Source organism: Callionymus lyra, chromosome 9 (genome assembly GCF_982586985.1).
Source record: "Callionymus lyra chromosome 9, fCalLyr1.hap1.1, whole genome shotgun sequence".
Classification (NCBI taxonomy): Eukaryota; Metazoa; Chordata; class Actinopteri; order Syngnathiformes; family Callionymidae; genus Callionymus; species Callionymus lyra.
The window spans coordinates 11,864,948-11,885,544 of record NC_141826.1 but is presented as its reverse complement, the minus strand read 5'-3'; the positions used below and the strand labels follow the sequence as shown (position 1 = coordinate 11,885,544).

The 20,597-nt window shown below is 37.7% G+C and overlaps 1 protein-coding gene across 1 annotated transcript in view; it reads right to left on the bottom strand.

Annotated features, from left to right (window-relative positions):
- flt4 (fms related receptor tyrosine kinase 4) overlaps nt 1-20,597 on the bottom strand; it is a 59,138-nt gene that overhangs the window by 24,622 nt on the left and 13,919 nt on the right. Inside the window, exons 2-12 of the mRNA XM_087799785.1 lie at nt 20,045-20,138; nt 15,686-15,960; nt 11,940-12,079; nt 11,682-11,847; nt 8,790-8,929; nt 7,728-7,899; nt 7,503-7,632; nt 7,235-7,419; nt 6,065-6,230; nt 3,053-3,182; nt 1,100-1,208 (exon numbers count right to left, since the gene is read on the bottom strand). Of these exons, the coding sequence (XP_087655911.1) occupies nt 1,100-1,208; nt 3,053-3,182; nt 6,065-6,230; nt 7,235-7,419; nt 7,503-7,632; nt 7,728-7,899; nt 8,790-8,929; nt 11,682-11,847; nt 11,940-12,079; nt 15,686-15,960; nt 20,045-20,138 (1,707 nt within the window). The remainder of the gene's footprint in view (nt 1-1,099; nt 1,209-3,052; nt 3,183-6,064; nt 6,231-7,234; nt 7,420-7,502; nt 7,633-7,727; nt 7,900-8,789; nt 8,930-11,681; nt 11,848-11,939; nt 12,080-15,685; nt 15,961-20,044; nt 20,139-20,597) is intronic.

Genomic DNA, 20,597 nt, shown 5'->3' with positions numbered 1-20,597 from the left:
TTTAGATCTTGTATGTGTAAGTTAACAACTGTACGTTCATTGTTAATGAAAATTAAATCAATTCAGTGCTGTCGACTAAAAATACACTTCCACGTCCAACATGTTGACTCTCGTCTGTCCAAAGACTCTCTGAAATTCTCCCGTCTGGTGATTCTAAGAAGCGTCTGTATCTTGCTTTAATACAAAATATAAAATAAAGACCAAGAAAGCAAGAGTTTTGCTCATTAATTGTTATTTGAATTGCCTTGTTTTATGTATAGATGATATTTAATATATAAAGGAAATATGGGACAAGAACATGTGAATGTAAAGGGTGAAAGAAAATTTCGATATACTTAAAAAAAAAATGCTTTTATTTGAAGTGTTGTAAACACAACAAATAGTTTCCGATTCTGATAAAAACAATGTCACGATATTTAAGTATATTGACATTTACTTACATCCTTTAAAATTACATGTTCTTGTCCCATATTTTATCTGTTAAATCTTATATATACATAAATAATAGCATTTCCAATCAAGCTACAGCAAAATTACTCTTTATTAAACTCTCTGTTTTGGTATTTTTTTTTAGTATTTTGCATTTAGTTTAATCACGTTAAAGATCTTTTTAAAATTAGATTAGATTAAATAAGACTTTATTCATCTCTCTGGAGATATCCTTCGAGATATATTTCCAGTAGACAGCAGACAATAGAAGATACAGCAAGTTTCATTAAAGCAAGAACAAAGTTCAAATAAAAACAACAAAGCGCCAAAAAAGAACAAAGTGCAAATTTAAAGAGCATAGATCAAAGAGGACAAACTTAATACATTTGGACAGACAAGAGAGTTTATAAAAGGATAAATTCCTGTTTTGTTCTGACATCATTGGCAGTAAAGTTCTTTCTGACATTGGCTTGCGAGTACAGAGAAGGACTAATGATGGAGAAGGCAGGTGTTACTCTGGATGAAGCTCAAACATACACCGAGGCTGAAGATTAACGTTCACGGTGATGGATCTGAGAGACGTAATCAGGTTGTTCATCTCCGAACATGTAACGATGTCTTTGACCCTCGGCTCCCACCATCAGACGTTGTGTACGTAAATCATACTCACTGGTGACATAGAAGTAAATCAGATGCTCATCTTTGCCCACTTTGTTCTCCGCCGAGCACTTGTAGACCACCGACACGCTGGAGTTGCGTATGTGAAGTCTGCTGACGACCTGTGAGGAGAGAAGATGGACGACGGGAGAGTCAGTGGCTGCTGTCGTGTAAATCTTACAGCAAGGACACAAACAAGCTGTCGCCGCACTCAGGTGCTTCTGCAACACACATTTACCAGGTCCTCGTGCAACAAATGAACAGAGCGACACGATCAAGTTTCTGTTATAACATGAAATAGTGAAAATGTGTGATCATGTTATTATTCATTCTTTACATATAATTGTAATTATTTAAAGCATGTAACAGCCATTATAAAGGGTAAAAGTCAACTTGTTTTACGTGTCAAATTTCCTCTACTTTTATGAAAGTATATTATTTAATGTCAATTTACATTTAAAATGTATTTAAAATTTATTTTTATTTATTTTTCAAATTGACATTTTGTTTTTTAAGCATTTTCTTAATAACAAAATTCAATAATTTGTATATTGAAAGGGTGAATTTGCTTTTATTGAATAATTCAATTTAATATATATATTTCTTTTAAATATTTATCTTAATTTTGTTTATATAATCGAATATTATCAAACGGAATGCATTGTTTACATATAGTGGTAGATTAAAAAAAAAGGCCTGAAAACTTTTTTGTTCAAAAGCTCTTATAATTGTTGATTTTAAAAATAACTTTAAACCTTTCACCTTTACCTGTTTTAACTCTGCTGTAGCACTTTAAGGTCATATATGACAAAAAGTGCAATATAAATAAAATGTATTATTATTATTTATTATTCTAATTCCAATATTAATCAAAAATGCTATCCATTCATTTTTTTGTTTTTTAATTTTATTTTTTTAATTTAATTTAATTCAATATCAGCATGTTTGCAGACAATGTCAAATAATCATGAATATCAAACGATATATATACAGTTTTAAAAAAAAAAAATTACATTCATATTCTTTTTTTTATCAATAAACAAATTATTCGATTCTATAATTTAAAAAAATAAATCAAAGTTTAAAAATTTAAAGTATGAATTCAACCATTTAATATTCAATAAAGTCATTCATATACTTCCATATACATATATTTCTTTCAGATTTTAGGCGTTTTCTTTCCCACACAGCTAATAAAAGTGTCAGTTACTTTGACTTTCTAAGTGGTTCTTTGTTTGTCAACGTGTCAGTGAATGTGACATTTCCTGCTTTTCCCTTTTATTGTTTCCAACTTTAGTTTATTTTCTTTTCAGCTGTTAAGAGTCGTGTGTGAAATCTCTTAATAAATTGACAACGTCGAGCTTTAGTTTTCATTTTCATCTCATATTTTTAAATGAATCCGATCAACAATTTTGAATTATTTAAACAAAAAAACATGTTTTCTTTACATATACACTGTATATAGGTGCTAATCTAAAAGGTGAAATTATATACTAGTTTGAATTAAGTTTTATTATATGTAATATGATTGCTCTCCCTAAAAATATAGTTAGCATCTGTCCTTTATTAAAGATTGGCTCTGGTTTTCATCTTTGTATAAAGATGCAACTGAAACCATCCTTGCTTCAGACATGTTAATGTACTTTCTGTATTCCTCTCCTTGTACAAGTAACATTTGTTAAAATATTGTTATTAATTTATCACTTTTACTGCGTATATTAATTAGAGAATCTCTAAATATAGGTAGAGCAGCATCTGTCTTGCTGTGGCCAAGAGAATGATGAGTGTGGTTGTTTGTGCAGACAGGAAACATGCAGAGGAAGTCATTTCCAAATATTTTTCATGGCAAAAATCGACCTTGATTGGCGACATTTGTTACGCCGCCCACGACTCCTTCTTGCTCTCATCAACGCGTCAAACTTAGCCGTCTTTGAATGGATTGACGCGGTGCGTCGGCTCGCCGTACCTTTTGTCGCCCATCTACCGTGGAAGTGTCGACGGCCTCGATCTCATTCCCGGAGTTGTCTGAAGTGACGTCCTGCCAGTCGTGACAGGCTGTGTTCTTGTCACTCCGACTCTTCCTGTCTCGTCGGACCCTGGAGACAAACACGGAGACGACTGACATCTTGTCTCATCGACATGCACGACCCACACTTACTTGCACATCACAAAGACTTGCCAAAAAAAAACCACAACGGTAAATAATGGCGTGTCCGGAGATCTGATTGAACTTTCGCTTTCCATCAAAAAGTTCTGCGCTATTGATCACCAACATCATTAAAGTAGCTCAAGCTTGGTCTCTTGCAAGGTTGACTTCACTTCCCTGAAGCAGTGGAAGTTTTTAAAATCACAAGCAAAAATCACAAAAACGTAGTCAGTAGTAGTAACGTATAAAAGTCTTTATAATGTCATCATGACCAGGATATTACAGCATATGATCAGCATTAAAAGTATTACATTTCACGCTGATATGGTGAGATATACTGATTCAAGGTAAGATAAGATAAGGAACAGACATTTTTGTTTTCAATTTCAATTAATCAGAGACTTAAAAGAAAAAGAGTAAAAGGAATATGAATGGTGCGGTTTAGGAGAAGAAACATATGGATAATAAAGATACAGTAAAATAAATAATGTGTTACTGTAAGTAAGAAATAAATACATTTAGAATGTTATTTTGAACAAGAAATGCACCACATTTTGATTACTTTCATTACCTAAATCATGACACTGTAATATATTTTCAAAAAACTATTCCAATGTCATTTTTATTATGCATATAATCTACAATTAGATAAATACATGTTTGAATTTAATATTACAAATGTTGTAAACTTATTACTATTTTTTTTCTTTAGGCATTTAATAATAATAATAATTTAATTCAATAATTTCTAAATTCAAAGCTTGGATCTTCTTCTTCTTTTAAATATTATATATACTTAAAGTTTGGTATTCTAATTCCAATAATTTTATATTCCATTTTTTTCATAGCCTTTTAAATTCAATATAAAAAAAATGCTATAAGACAATAGAAAAAGAGAACCAAGCTACTTTGTCAATCATTCAATGCGTATAATGCAGTTTAATTTGACCTTTTCCACAACAAATTGACATTACAAAGACACGTTTCTTTACATCTCTGACAGCAGGAGACATCCCTCAAACCCTTGCAGGAGCCAAGGTCTTGAGCAGTGATATGAAATATTTAATGCAATAAAATAGGATCCTTCAAGCTTTAACTTACCACCTCTTATAACATAAGAATATGTGTTGTTTAGTTTTTAAGAGTTTTTATTTTGAGTTATTTTTAAACTCAATTACATGCTATCTGCTATAAGGGGACATTTAATTCCAATTAAAATTTAAAGAATATTCCCCAAAATACCCCCAAATAAATGAGCAAATACTTAAAAAAGGACGATAACAGGATTGTCCTGAAAAGTAGTTTCATTATTTCTGCTTTCATCAATTTTAATTGCATTTAAAAATCTGTTTTAGAAACAGATGAAAAGAAAAGCTGCAACATGTAAAGCACATTCATAGAAAACACATGGCTAACTTTGAATCCATCCTATGTGGACCACAGCCCCCGAAAACACCCTGCTACCTTATCCATGTGTTCATAATCCCACGAGCAAAGCGTTTGACATGAGACCATCATTTTCCATTATCCTTACAGACAGAGCAAACACTGCCGAGTCAATTCTGAGAAAACAAACAGTCTGGCGGGCAGAACACGTCTGAGACCACCTGATGCAAAAGTAATCAGTTTTAGCTGTGAGAAGATCATTAATGATCATGAATTGACACGTTAAATGTGCATTCAAACTTGCTCAAGGGTCCACTTAAAATTGTGGCGGAAAGGGGCGAAGTAAAGCAATAAGTAAAGCGAGAGGGGGAAAAAAAAAAAGCCTTAAAGGAAGCTGTCGTGGTGCTATGGATATGAGGTGGATGTTGTAGATGAACCTGAAGCTTTTTTCACACTCGAGTGAAAGAGAAAATGCACTCACAGAGCACTTCTGCCCAAAGATAGTTTCAGCTCATCTCGGTGGAGATGGAGGAAAGAAGCTCGTGGCGATGTCTTCTGGATAGCAATCACTGAGCGTGAGGGTTTTGTGTGTGAGAAGGCTTTTCGAAACCCCCCCCCTGCTGTGAAGGCTTTACAAGTCTTATGTTGCTTCCCCGACACGTGGCTCTTACGAGACAATGTCAGATCCCGGTGAGAAATCCGGATCAAATGGGATCAGCAGTGCAGTAATAGGGTCAAGTGTAACCTTGGGCCAATTCTAAATACACCACTGTATGTCACCATTAAATTTTCATTTTAAATGTGAATGTTTACACAATTTGGATGGAAATTTACCGAGCTACAGTAAGTTATCGCATTTACTTAACCACACATATTGAATAATTTTGTTTTAACCATTGCTTTGCTTAACATGAGAACCGAATGTAAACATTTACTAGGTTTACTCAGATATTCAATCAGGAAGTGCACTCACCATCCTGTCCTTTATTTAAGATCAGCTTTAATTCATTCAAACAACTAAAGACAAGGGAATGTACGTTCTGTATTTCTCTCTCCTCGTACAAGTAACATTTGTGTGAATTTGAACCATCTCTGATATCTGTTCTTTAAAGGCCAACTGGTGTCTAAACCCAACGAGTATAATTCACTTAAAGTGCACAATTCTAAGACACCTGATTGGTCAAAAGGGCGTCATGGTTGAAAGAAAAACCTGCAACCAGTGCGGCCATTGAGGACCAGAATTTCCCAACCCTGTGTTAAGATGTCAGTGATTAAGATAAGAGAAGGAACAGAGATTATACAATGACAATAAAATTAATTTTAAATGCATTATTCGTATCTATATATTTCGAAAGGTCTGGTTTTTACCAAGTCAACATGATCACCACCTCACATATCATAAAGGATCTTTAAAGTGTTTTGTTCACATGTTAACTTCTGTCTTACTGTCTGCTGCTGCTGTTGCCCACGACACACGGACCCCAGACTCTCCACTGCCATCTGAGGCTGGGGGCCGGGAGACCGAAGGCGGTGCAGCTGAGAGTCTGGCTGCTGCCACTCGGGTACAAACTCAACGGCTTGGCCAGTTCCTTCTCGTGAATCTGTGGCGGAACTGATGAAGAAAAGTCAGTCAATCCCAGGTTTAATAAAAATTGTCTGAATATTTTAGGAAAAAGTAAAAGTGTATCCATGGATTCCAGTTGAAAAGGAATGACATGACCCACATAAATAATCGCATGACACATACATGTTCACATGACGGACATACATGTTCACGTGACAGACATACATGCTCACATCAAACAAACACACACGTGTTCACATGACACACATACGTGTTCACATGACACACATACATGCTCACATGACACGCATACATGTTCAGGTGACACACATCAATGCTCACGTGACACACAAATGTTCACATGACACATACATGATCACATGACACACACAGTTTATCAGATAACACTCAATGTTTACACAACACACCTATTTGATCACATGATACACATATTGTTCACATTTTACATGACACACATAAAGGTTCACATGACACACATACATGCTCACATGACACAGACACGTACAGTACATGTTCACATGACACACACACATGCTCACATGACACACATACATGCTCACATGATCACACAACACAAATACATGTTCACATGACACGCATACATACTCACATGCTCACATGACACACATAAATGATCACATGACACACACAGTTTATCAGATAACACTCAATGTTTACAAAACACACCTATGATCACATGACACACAAAAATGGTCACATGACACACACATTTAATCAGATGACACACACAATGCACCTATATGATCACATGACACACATACATGTTCACATGACACACAGATAAAGTCAGTATTAGTCAACAATATTAAAGATGATTACATGAATTAAGTAACTTGAGTTAGGCTCAAAATTGTTTGATTTCAGTTTAAAGTTGTATGAGTATACAAAACATAATTGTCAAATTATATTGCGTGTTCTGGGAGTGATTTTTCTTGCTCACTAAATAATACACAACACAGCATTTTACAGCTAAATCGTTTGAGATATTAAGATGTCTTATCTGAACTTACCATTAACCACCAGTGTGATGTTCAGTTTCTTCTCCAGCTTGGAAGCTCTGTTCCTCAGAACCACCGTGTAGACTCCACCATCCTCCCGGCACACATCCCTGATCTCCAGGGCGTGGTTCAGGTGCATCTTGAACCTCTTGGTCTTAAACTCGGGCCGCTCGTTTATGGGTTTTCCATCTTTATACCTAAACAGCAGAAGGTTGCTTCAGTTCAAAACCCTCCCACGTCCAGAATTAAACTGTGAATCAGCGCAGTTGAATACTCGTACCATTGTGTTTCAGGTGTGCTTTCTTTTAGGTAGTACGCTGAAACATTCACGTTTAATTTGAAGGACTTCTGGCCTGCCGTGACCTCCTCGATTGGTCCGTTTCTGTAGTCCAACAGTATAAACGGCTTCTCTATAACACACAAATGGAGGTTGAATTCACAAATGTAACAACAAAACATCGAGTAAAGTTTAAACATTTGGTTAATCTGCGGTGTTTTAGCCTACCATGTACGAGGACCTGAGTGTTCTGGACTTGCGTACTGTCCGTACTGGTTACATTGCAGCTGTAAATTCCAGTGTCGGCCACAGAGACGCTGTGGACGGTCAGTATGCTAACCGCCTCAGTGGCGTGAGACCGAGATTCCCGAGAGGGCTTGGTGTCCACGGAAGAGTTCATCTAGTGGTCAAAAAAACACATGGGTAAGACAATGTTCGATAACATTTATTTTTCTTCTCAGAAATCTTTCCAATAAGAAACCAGGTTTATACATCAGTTGATAACACACACAACCAACATATTTACTTGATCTTTATGAACACAAATTGACGTGAAAATAATGAAAATATATACTTATATACTCTCTCTCTCTCTCTAGCTATATACTGTTTTTTTAAACCCAAAACTAGCTGAAATACCCGGCATTGAAAGGGTATGAAAAAAACATTTTTAAAACCAAATATCCGGGAAAAACTATGAACCTTCCAAAAGAGCTGAAATTGTAAAGAAAAAATTGTTTATTCAATATTTATTTTAAATATGGCGTACATTTAATCAAATATTTTTAAAATGAAAATTATAAACTTCATAAAAATAGGTTGTATTTGAATTATAATTGCGCCCCTTTTCCCCTTGACCTGATCATGCTGGCCTTCCCCCTTAAAAACCTTTACTTAGAAAATAATGGAGATATTGAACCGGTCCGGGGTGCAAAAAAGGTTGGGAACCACTGATCTACATGATCATTTTCAACATTTTCTGGGAGTCTATAAGACTTAAAGCAACAACAGTCTTTGGGAAATTTTAAGTAACATTTGGTGAAATTAAGAAGATAATTCCTGACTCAAGGTGAATTTCTCGGTTTCAGGATGAGGGGCTGTTTAGTCTGAAACATCTCCATGACGACGACATTAAATCGCTTCATATTAACATCACATAAGAGCTGCTGACACACACACACACGTACACACACTTTTTTCATCACCTGGAAAGGCTCCGGGGGGAGGCGGGGAGGAAGCAAAAACCAAACAAAGTGTTATTTTTTTCCCACATGTTTGTAGGATGCATACCAGTTCACCAGGATACGACCACTTGATGTCGACGGGTGCGTCAAACTCCACCAGCGCGGTGCAGTTCAGGGTAAGAGTCTCCCCCACGAGCAGCTCCACGGGCTCCTCAGGATACAGCTTGACATTGTAAACCTTACTTCCTGTTCAGGAAAAGAGCAAGAAAAGGTAGGAGGAGGATCACAGCGAGAGGTCAGGCTGACATCGTACGCAGACTTTCCTTAGTCACAGCGTCACTTTTCTTAATTTTTTTTGGAGTGTTTTTTGTGGGGGTGTGGTACATCTAATTATAGTCAAGTGAAACATATCATGACATTTTTTTTAAACCCCCGGAGGATGAAAAATGTAACTCAGATTCCGAGAGAACCTCTGAACGTGTCTTCTGGTCGTATTTGTGCAGCAGGCCGTGAATTTCTTTGGTTTAACGGTTCATTTGTTTTCGGGGTTAAAAAAACGGTTTTAAGTTTCTTCCTAATGTGATGTTACTTTTGGCTAAACTATCGCTTGAAACCACCCTCTCCCGGTGTGAGATCCATCACCAACACCGACGCTGACTTCGCAAAATACCCTCTTCTGTTATCCTGGATTCCTCGATTTAATTACACGTTATTGTATTTACTTGTTCATATCGCGGCCCAATCTCGCTATTAGAGGAAATTGAATCATGAACTGAAAGCGTGTGATTAACCTAATACAGTCGCCGGCCGCCGTTCATAATCAGGCGCCACCTTTGATTCCTCCGCCGGCGTCTAACTCAAATATTAGTTTTGGATCGGTCGCCCTTTCATAACTTGAACTAAAAGACTCGCTCCGCTTCCATTGTCCTTGTGATTAATGGTGTTTTGTCAGATTTCGGGGTAGTATCTCGCCGCGCAAACACACTTTTATTAAAACCAAGAGAGAAGACGAGAGAAGACTTCAGTCCACGTGGTGCGAATTTGACAAACATCACAGGAGGTTTATTGTTTTTGCGCAAGACTGGTCCGACAACAACAAAGAACTCTCTGATGGAGACCTGAAGAGGCTTTTTTGGAGCTTCAATTATTGATCACAGGCATGTTTCAAACACTTTTGTGACACTTTTGTCAACAGGCGTTACTTTCAGTACAACACTCTCTCCTCCCTGCGGGTCCATTATTCATTTTCCACGGCCCACTCGAAGCCCCGAACCATTTTCTCTTTTGATCAACTGCTGAGATGGACTGCTCGATAAAGAAGATTTATTCTTTACTTAGATGAAGAGACGTTATATAATATAAGGAAGCTGTTGGGAAAATGTGTTTTATTCTTTTGGGTCACACATTTTGGGTCACTTCCCTTATTTTAACAAACTTTCCGTTTTAGTGCTTCTTCGGTTTTTCATTCCTTCTCGAGAGTTTTCTTTTAGATCAGAGGTAAACTGTGAAATACACAAAGAGCCTTTAAAAAAATAAAAAAAAAAATCGTTAATGATAAAACTCCAAACAGAGGTTCAAGAAAGTTGCGTTTTTGCTTCAAGCCTTTCTGTGCCGTTTGTACAGCATGTTCTCTCTCCTTGTTTGTGTGGGTTTCGTCCAAAAATATTCAGTTACAAGTTGAAAGTATATTTTTTTTCTGAAATTCACTCCTACATTTTCTCTTTTATAAACAGACGATGTCCTCTAAATATGACTCATTTTCGTTGGTTCAACTCAATTTATGATTACAGTTTATTAGTTTTCCATTAAATTTAAAATTTGAAACGAGGCTAACAGTCGCCATGTGGTTAGTGCAACTGCCTTACAAGATAAGTTAAAGATTGTATCGGTGTATGAGTTATTATTAGTTAGTAAAAATGGACCCAACAATATTTTTCTGATTTTTTTGGATCAGTTGTTTCCTAAACAGATGGGTTGGACCGGGCCCCTGCGAAAGAAATAAGCAGCGGAAAATCGAGGAATAGATGATGGACAATAATTCTACTGTCAGTGATAATGAAATACACTTGAGAAAATATAAGATTTTTTGTTTTTATTTAACGTAAATAGTAAATATTTGAAATTCTGAAATAGATTATCTCTTATAAGCGCAGCAACAAATTAAATTAGGGTGAAATTAAGTAATAGTTCAATCAGGAAAACGCTTTCATTGTGGGACTTCTTACTCTCCATTCATCCGGTTCATCACTCTAACTGCCAACAGGTGCTAGACCATCCTCCTCACCCAATCTCATGATCACACCTCCTCCGTAGACCAATCATCCCTGTTAGTCTGGTTTAAATCTGTGTCACCTGCTGTGAGTCGATCTTGCAGAAGCTCAACACATCCTTCCTCCTCCCGTTGCACCTCCAGGCTTCATGGTTCAAGCTCTGATCCTCATCTCTGCAGTCTGCAAGCCCCTTGAGAAATTCAAGACCTGTCCTCTGTCCTACTGTCTAGATTGCTTCTCCACACAACTGTTTTCAAAACTTTATCTCCCTCTACTCCCATTCTCCTCTCTTTGCTTTCCTACCGTCCGGGCCGGTTGCAGCAGGAGGCCATTCACAAAGAGTCCGGTTATGTTTGGGTTTATGCCTCAGAGGCAGTTTTTCTTTTGCTACTGCCCTGTTTGTGTAGCATGTCATTGTTTACACTTCTGCTACAAAAAAGCTTAAAATAAAGACTTGTTTTTTGAAAACAATTCCTCTTGTCGAGGCTTCAGTAAAATGTTATAGACCTTTTGGGCGAGGATGAAGACGAAGACAACTGACCTCCAGTTGCTACATTAAAATGAACAAACATTTTTGGCTATAACTCTAAAAAGGAATTCAATACTCTGAAAATAATCCCAACCCTTAGTCGACATGAGGGTGAATTTTTCGGTGAAATATCACTTTGAAATGTTTTCAGTGCCAACTTTTAAAAGACACTCCATTCTATAAAACACTTCTTTATTACCTGTAGTGTAGATTAAGTAGTTCGCCGATTGAAACTCTTTTCCTCCAAGAGTGGCTGCGCACGACAGTCCGATAAGCATGGGCGCACTGTCGATGATGCGCCTGGGAATCATCCAGCCTCGCTTGTTGTCCCATATCAACCCGCTCGTCTCCAGAGGAGATGGGACCTGTATGAAGAAGAAATGATTGAAGGTTAAACTACATGATTGTGTCATCTGTGAAAAAAAAAAAAAAAAAAAAAATACATGTAAGTGCTTACAGCGTGCAGAGTGACGTTCAGGTCCGGCACCGTCACCAGGCATGGTACCGTGACATAAGGGGTGTAGTGTGTGATCAGAATGGTCTCGAAATTATTCCCTTTCCCGTCACCGCGTCTCCGGAGAAACGGCTGCTCGGGGTCTGCGTGCAGGTGGAGGGAAGAAGAGCGTCGGATTGATGGCAGCAACATTTAATGACGTCGATTACTCCCATTATTTCAGCTCTAGACAGCAGCAAAACTGGAAATGACCGCCATGAGTCTTTATCGAAATGACCCTCCGTCCACTTCCGGTCAATTACCTCCGACTCTCTCTCTTGTTGCAGACTGAATGCCAAAGGGGAGTCGTCCACTTCCAAATGTTCACACGCCACAAACTGCCTCCAGATGAGAAAGCCTCCCCAGAGTTCTGTGCCGACCACTTTTTGTTCTACGCTGCGCTTGTTTTCAGGCTTTTTGGGGACAGCATGAGTCAGTGGCTTTTATCCGTGGTCATAATCCAATGTACCTTTGCACAGACAGTGGGGTAATGAAGATGACGGATATATCATATGACTCATGGTCGTACCCTGTGCTTTAAATGTTAAAAACAAAGTGCTATTTTAGACATTTCCGAGAGGCGTGCTGTCAAGAAATCATTTGAAAGGAAAGGTTTGGGTTAAAGATCGGATCGTATGTCTGACACTTGCCAATTTTTTCTTTGAATTAAAGATTGAAAATGATTTACAGTAATATACTGTACCGTATTTTCTGCACTATAAGGCGGACTTAAAAGCCTTTCAATTTCTCAAAGAATGACGGTGCGCCTTATATATGAACCTTACCTGGTGGGTGACTTGTTTACAAACACTTCCATGACTCTGCGCCGACTGAGCCGACACGCCGTGGGTGGGATTAAGTCATTGTGTCATCACAAGGCGGGATCTAGTACGCACATCACATCATGGTGGACGTCTATGGTGTGATATTACTGCCACCGGTTTGAGCGAGTGTGTCTTGGTTGTTGTACACTCAAAAAACAGTTATACACGTGCGTTCAACATGTCATACACGCGCGCTGTAGCTGTCATACACGCGCTCACCTTCACTGTCATTTGTCTGCTCACAACACCAGTCTTGCGCTCCTGCTTGAAGCCTTTTAAACATCCTTTGAACATCGTTTCCATGGAAGTGAACGCAATTGTCAGAACACTTAATGAAGTTTGACTTTATCTGAGTGTTTCGTTGACATTCCCTTTGGCACTGCTTTATCTAATGGATGCATAACGCAACCCCAGTCAAACGTTTAACTGTATCTTTTATTCTTTACGCCTTATTATCTGGTGTGCCCTATTTATGAAAACAGTTCCAAAATAGGCCATTCATTGAAGGTTCACCTTATAATCTGGTGCGCTTAAAAGTGAGGAAAATACGGTAACCGCTTTGAAACACTGGTGAATATACACGATGAATTCAATAAAAAAAAAATTGTCAATGTTTCGACACTCAGGGCAAGGGTGGAAGTTTTAATTAACAGCATAAAAGCCAAAGGTTTTATTCTGAATGGCATTCCTGATTATTCATTCCTAAAATAAATTATTGGATTTGCTAAAAGGTCGTCAAAAGATTGTGACCTCAAAACACAAATTATGCGTTAGAATGTTGTTTTCAATGTCCACTGTAAGACCTTCAAGTTTGTTTTTTTGCAGTTCTGCTGCTCAAAGTAGAGAAGACGCCCGGAGGGCAGAGTCCTACATTGATCTGTGGCTCTCAGAGATGTAATAGCAACAACTTATAATTGCACTTCCACAGAAAGTTCTTCTTCACGACCAGTAGTTACTTAAATGGGTGAAAATGCTAATGAGAGCTTTTGAAAATGTTGTTGTGTCATGAAAAAGTAAGTAAAAGTAAGGTAGCAGATTAAATGGCGGGGGAAACCATCGGGGTACAAAATAAAGTTACCCCTTGAGACAAAGTTTTCCTTCTGTTTCTTCCTATAAGTAAATTTACCTGATGAGCGAGCCTGCATGTTACTGTTTATCTGTATAAATGTGCTCTATTATTGATTGGGAACCTGTGTAGGGGCCACCCCTTGTCTCTTGCCCAGGCTTGCTGGGAATAAATTCCTGTAGAGGAACAGAAATCAAATTATTTTATATGTTGTAAGCTTTTAAAAACCTCTTCTTGCTTACACACACCTTTCTTTCACTCCCCCTTTCCTTTATAAGAGAAAACCATGTTTGTAGTAGTTTGTAAGCATTTTGGGGGATTTAGTCAAAGATTACAAATATAAGTTAGAGAAGATCCAAACGTTTTTTGTACAGTGAGATACTCCAAAGCCAGTGGCCAGAGGCTCTAACATTTTAAATACACTAATTGGTAAAAAATGTTTTTTTTGTATCTGTTCCATCAGATTATTAAATGGATGTCTATAACATATTTTGAATGTTAGAACTCATATTTTTTTGGTTGAAATTTCGAGTTATTTTTTAATACAAGGTTGAAATGTTCTGTTTTTTTCTGTGATTAAACTGAAAAAAATCTGTAATGTATTAGAATAATTTACACATAGGGTTTGATATTCTAACAAAAATAAAGTGTCTACTATATTTTCTTATTAATAGCCTTTTAAAATTCAATCCAAAAATGTTTATTTTAACCCTGATCCGAAGCAACCTCAGTGTTTACACGACTCCAAACCTGGTGGAGACTGAGTTCTTGGAATGATTGTTTCTCTCTGCCAGGAAGGGAACTCGATAGAAAAATCCACAAAGCTCGCTAATTTTAGAAATCTATCTCTGTTGAAATTCCTCAACTCTGCGATAGACGCGTAACGGAGTTACTGACGGGAGAAGAGGGGGAAATATTTTGAAGAAAACATGTCCACAAGACAAACAATGAGTCGCAAGAGTTTTTGACGTGTGCGCATGATTAAGATAAGATCATATCAGTTTCTTAAATGGACGACGTCTGCCTGGCTAATGAATCCACATGCAGCTCTTTTTATTTTTTTTATTCCTGCTCATCCGTGCTGTTGAAGTGGAAACCGCTGTGGCATGATGTGTCAGAGAGATGGAAGGCTATTGCACACGAGTGGACAGGTCGTCTCCACGATAATCATCTGCTTTTTCCCCCAGCCGGACTTTAATAATTCAGGAAAAAAAAAGGAAGTTGGCAGGAGAGAAGGGAAGAGCCGGGATTTATGATGTTCAAATCTGGCACCAGCAAATGTAATAAGCAGCTTATTGTGGTTGCAGAAGTCAATGCCTACTAATAAGTAATGAAGAATAAAAGCGGTACCTTCATCTTGAGAAACCATTTGATCTGATTCCAACTTCTGTCTTTTATACTTTTAATTGTTGCAGTGCATTATGGGACTTGCGGTAACATAATGATGTAATTGTGTTGAAACAAACTTGAGGATCTCTGTGTTTATATTCATTCATTTTCTACCGCTTTATTTCTTGTGGGGGTCACGGGGAGACTATCCCAGTTTCATAGGGCGAGAGGCAGGGGACACCCTGGACAGGAGGCCAGTCTGTCGCAGGGCACGCAAAGACAGACAAACATTCACACACACACTCATACCTACAGACAATTTCCCCAAGTTCTCATCAACCTCTGTATGTTTTTGGACTGTGGGAGGAAACCGGAGTGCCCGGAGTACACCCACGCAACACTGGGAGAACATACAAACTCCACACTGTGTTCCTATAATCATTGCAAATGATGTTCATGAAGAGAAAGTGTGTAATCCCATCGTCGCTCACCCTTGACAAAGACGTAAATGCTGACAGCTGTGGTGCCTTCAATCCGAGCCTTCACATCTGTGTAGGAGCAGCAATAGTATCCGGTGTCTTTGGCCAGAGCCGCCGCGAGGACCAGCCGCTTGCAGTACGGTTTCCCACGCTGACCCGGGCATTCGCTGACCGCCACCTCGCGCTGGACGGGAGCCGTGGACATCGGCCTCCCGAGCTGACGCTCCAGACGGTCCTGCTCCGTTAACGTCGGATCGGGCCACGACCAGGTCAGGGTTCGCTGCCCCCTGTGGTGGCAGAGACAACAACTTGAAGCTGAAACGATTCATTAGCAAGATTTAATTCAGCTTCGACACAAATATAAGGCCTTATCCACAGAAAACATGGTCATTTTTTCATGTCATTAAAAACAAATTCTTTGTAACTAAATAAAGTATTCACTAATATTTTTTGGAAAAGTCCAAGCGCCTTTAATTTAAAGCCCTCACTTGTAAATTGGACAAAGCAATATGTTCATTTCTGATTAGTTGTTTTAGTAACAATAAAAAATAACGCTCAAAATAACATAATACGACAGCAAATGACTCTTTTTCTGAAACTAATCACACAAATAACACCGACAGCTTTTTTTCATCCAGTAAGTGATGAGGCTGCAGATGTCCTCAATTAATTCAGTTGACAAATTGAAATATTGCATTTTCCTATCCAATTAGTTTGAGTTTTATGCTGCTAATATTGGTGTATCTACAGTGTTATTGACACAACGCAGCCCTGGAGAGCCATGTTTATATAGGTCCCTCTGATTGGACCAGCCCTCCACTAGATATTGAACCAACGGGCCGACTTTTTTTTTTTCTCATTAGCTCCGTCTATTGAGTCAGTTGCTGTGCAATAACGGGCTCATGCAAGGTCCAATTGAAACACTTTGTAGATGAAGTGACATCCTTTTGACTCATTTTAAAAGTAGCTTGCATTCTGATTATAATCCATGTTCACTTCTCCGCTCATGAATCTAGCAAGCAGACACTTTTTTTAAAAGTAAAATCAAAAACACAATTGTCAACTTGAAGGTCACCTACTTTTGAAATGATGGTGCGGGGGAAGGCATTGGTAACGACACACCGTACACAATGTGGAAAACTGATTGAATTGTTGTGCGTGGGTGGAAGACTGAGGCGTGTGAGAACATCAACCACCCCACCATGCTTTTGTGCTGCCTCCATCAGTTCAACTACAACCGGGCATTCTACCCCGACGGCGAAGCACGGCCAAGTCCCCGGGATTATGACGGCGATGGTGGAAATTGATCAATCCTTCCTGCACTATAAAGTGGTGCCAGGGGAAAAAACAATGCTTTATCCTTTAAAAGATATTGGGTTGGATTGAATAAAGAGACTCATTTACGGGTTTATTGTTTTCTGCTGTGTGTTTTGTTTCTGCAAATATAGTGGCTTCATGTTCTGCTCACAATTTTCTCCTTCCCCGAGTTTCCTAATTACCCTGATTCCATCCTGCTGTGGCTTATCACCTCGCCACTTCTTATAAGCTGCTCTCAGTTCAGTTTCGGGTTTTGATTCTCTTCATCTGACATTGAATCTCGTTCCCGCCTCATCGCTCCTCCTGCTATATCGCAATCATCTCCTTCGCCAGTCCCATGAATCCTGCCCTGACTCAGCTCCACTCCTAAGATAAAGGTTTATAGAAGCCGGTGTGTGGGGTCCTCACCTTCACAGCCCACCTAACACTTCACAAGTGAGTTATCTCTTGAGGAGCACCTGGATTTGCGGCAATTTCGAAAAAATATGAAGGCGGAACAAAGTATCGCTAACGGCTGTTAATTAGTTGACGATCAATTAACATGTATAATTTAGATGGAGGGAGGAAACCGGAGCAACCGCAGGACGCTGAAGGATGAATCATTTCAAGTCAATTTGAAATGTCCTTTACAAGTCTGCTTCAAATCATCATGAATACTAGAGTGAAAATTCAACACTGGTCAAACTTTCTATAAAAAAAAGTTGTATAGTTGTTCTCAGGAGTCCTTATATATGAATATAATGTAATATATATATATTATATATAAGTCCTCAGTACTAAATATGTGGCATCGGACATTGAATATGAACATTCAATGTGTAAAATAATTCAATGTAAAATTTGTGAAAAAAGGTCTAAAAAATAAATAGAATAGAAAAGAAAAGCTTTATATCACTTTCACAACAGCGCGGTTGAAAAAAAATAAAGTGCAAGGAAAAAAGAAATAATAAAAGAGATAATACAAAATAAAATAAAAACGATCTTAAGAATATACAAATTATTTACAAAATTAGAAATTTGACACTATTAACAAAATAAAATAGAATAAAAATAAAATAAAATAGAAATAAAAACGGAAAAAAATAAAATAAAAAACACACGAGAAGAAAAACACACTACGGATTAGCATCAGGATATTTAAAGTAGAGAGTTAAATATCCTGACACCAGTTGGGATGAAGGACCTTCTATAACGCTCCGTCCTACACTGGGGGTGCCTGAGAATCAGTGTTAACTTCCAAGCAACCAACAAGAAGCAATCGATTGATGCTTTTGAGTGTTTATTAAGTGTAAGCACCATCATGTCTGTTGGTTTCCATGGCTCCCTTCCACTGACCTTTTTTACACAAAATTTCCTACAATGAATTTACTTTCATTAATGGTTTAAACCTAATACTGACTCTTTCAAAAAACATCTTAGGACATTTTTATTTGTGCAGGCTTTTCCTTGATTTTCTGGAACTCCTGTGTTGTTCTCGGTGTTATCTTGACCTTTTAGGTATATATTGTATTGAGTATTGTTTAAGCGCTTTGTGACCCTGGTCTGGAAAAGCGCTATATAAATACAAATTACTTACTTACTTACTTTCTATATGTATATATACTATGTTTGATTTAAGATTTATTTTATACAATATTTTATACAATATTTTTTAACATCCTAATTTATTTTATAAGAGGCTAAATAACCCTGTAATTAAATCCAAAAATTCAAAATATGCCACAGAAATTGTCCTCTTTAACAACAATCAACAGTTTGTGTTTCACCTTTAAGCTCAAACCTCACTTTGCTTTCAACTTTCAAGCGCTCACAGGGCACGTTCAAATGACTCGGAGGTGATCGACATAATCACTGGCTCACACTGCGTTCCACAGAAGTGCATCACAATAACATCGTTCTGTATCACTGGTCGCTCTGTTCCTTCTGTTCGCTCCAACATGTTCTCCTGGGGATATTATTACCTCTGCCAAGGAGGTGATCTTCTGCCATTATCTCTACTTGGGCTAGATTTCCCTCCAATTCTTCGAAACTAAATTCTTGCATCATTGCTCCTTGAGCAAAGTATGTGCTGTCACAGTGCTTTTGTAATCAGTTTGGCATGACAGATTTTACTGGCAGCCTTTGACTTGTTTGGTGTTTTTCCAGTGCTGTGGGAATGAGTTCAACTCCATTCTGTGCCCGGAGGCTTCTTGTTTGTCCAGACGACTTTTGAATTGTCGCTTTGTAATATTAAAATAATTATTCATTAAAGACATGAACTTTTATCCGTGTTTCATTTCATTATATGTATGTATATATAAATGTATATAATTATATATATATAACATATATAAACCATGATACCTCAAAGGCAATACAAGTGATTATCCAAACAATGTCACATTATAAAACAGAAAACTGCAAAGGCTGAGAATCAATAGTTTGTTTAAAAAATCTCTGATAATACACTGATATATCGCATTTATTTTCACAATGCTATAGAGTTCTTAAATATTTTATTCATTGTCTTTCTCATTGTTTTTTTATGGTTCATATTTGAATAAAATGTGTGTAAAATAAAATAACTCGATTTTAAAAAATGTATTATTATTAATAATTAATATGAAAACATCAACAGCGTTTGTTCATTTTTTGTGTGTTGCAATTCAATTTCCAGCCACTAGATGGCAACAGTCATTATGCCCTCCGCAGCTGAAGGAACAACTAAACCCTGTTAGATCTCAGCGAAGGCTGAGAACGAGAGGATACAGTTGACTCCAGGAGCTTTTAAAGCGGATGTTTGGACATCCTTTGGTTTAAAAGACAAATAAAGTCTGCATATTCTGCAACAAAGTCATGGACTCGTACAATAATACGGTATCACAATATATCACAATGTATTATAATGTGGTAGGTATCGTATCCTTGCCAATACACACCCCTTTTAATAGCTTCACATACTAATGACACCTTCACTTTCCTACTGAAAGAAAGGTTAATAATCTTCTCTTCATGCAGAGATCACACAAAGTAAATGTTAGAATGTCAACTAAACCCACGGCTTCGGTATCGTACCTGCAAGTCAAGGTAAAAGTGTCCGTGACAGAAATTGCAAGATCATTCGAACGGTCCAGGACGGGCGGTGTCATCGAAAAGCCATATACCGAACCTGAAGAAACAAAGAGTCACATGTAAGAGTAACATCAATTCCCCTTGTAACAAAAACATTTGTTTTTTAACGATCATGTGTTATGATATTATTCCTCATATTACTCACAGAGATCCAAAGCTTTCTTTTTCGCCATCAGCGAACATGACATTATGAGAATTAACATTTTGTTTAAAGGTCATAACTGTGCACGTACGGTGATAAATGTTATGAAGCAGGTTGGGAAGTGAGCAGCAACACAGTTTTTAAAACGAAAATGAAAATGGGAGAAACAGCAGGACGCAGTGTAATGGGACTGTACTCGCTACAGGGGGTTTCACATTAAGAAAAACACATTAAAAGTTAAAGCTGTGTCGACTCTTTTCTCACAAACACAACTCTGGAAGACGCTGTCAATCAATGATTGGTGTAGCTTTCAATCAAAACGTACATTTCGATTATTAGGTCTCTTCTAAGAAT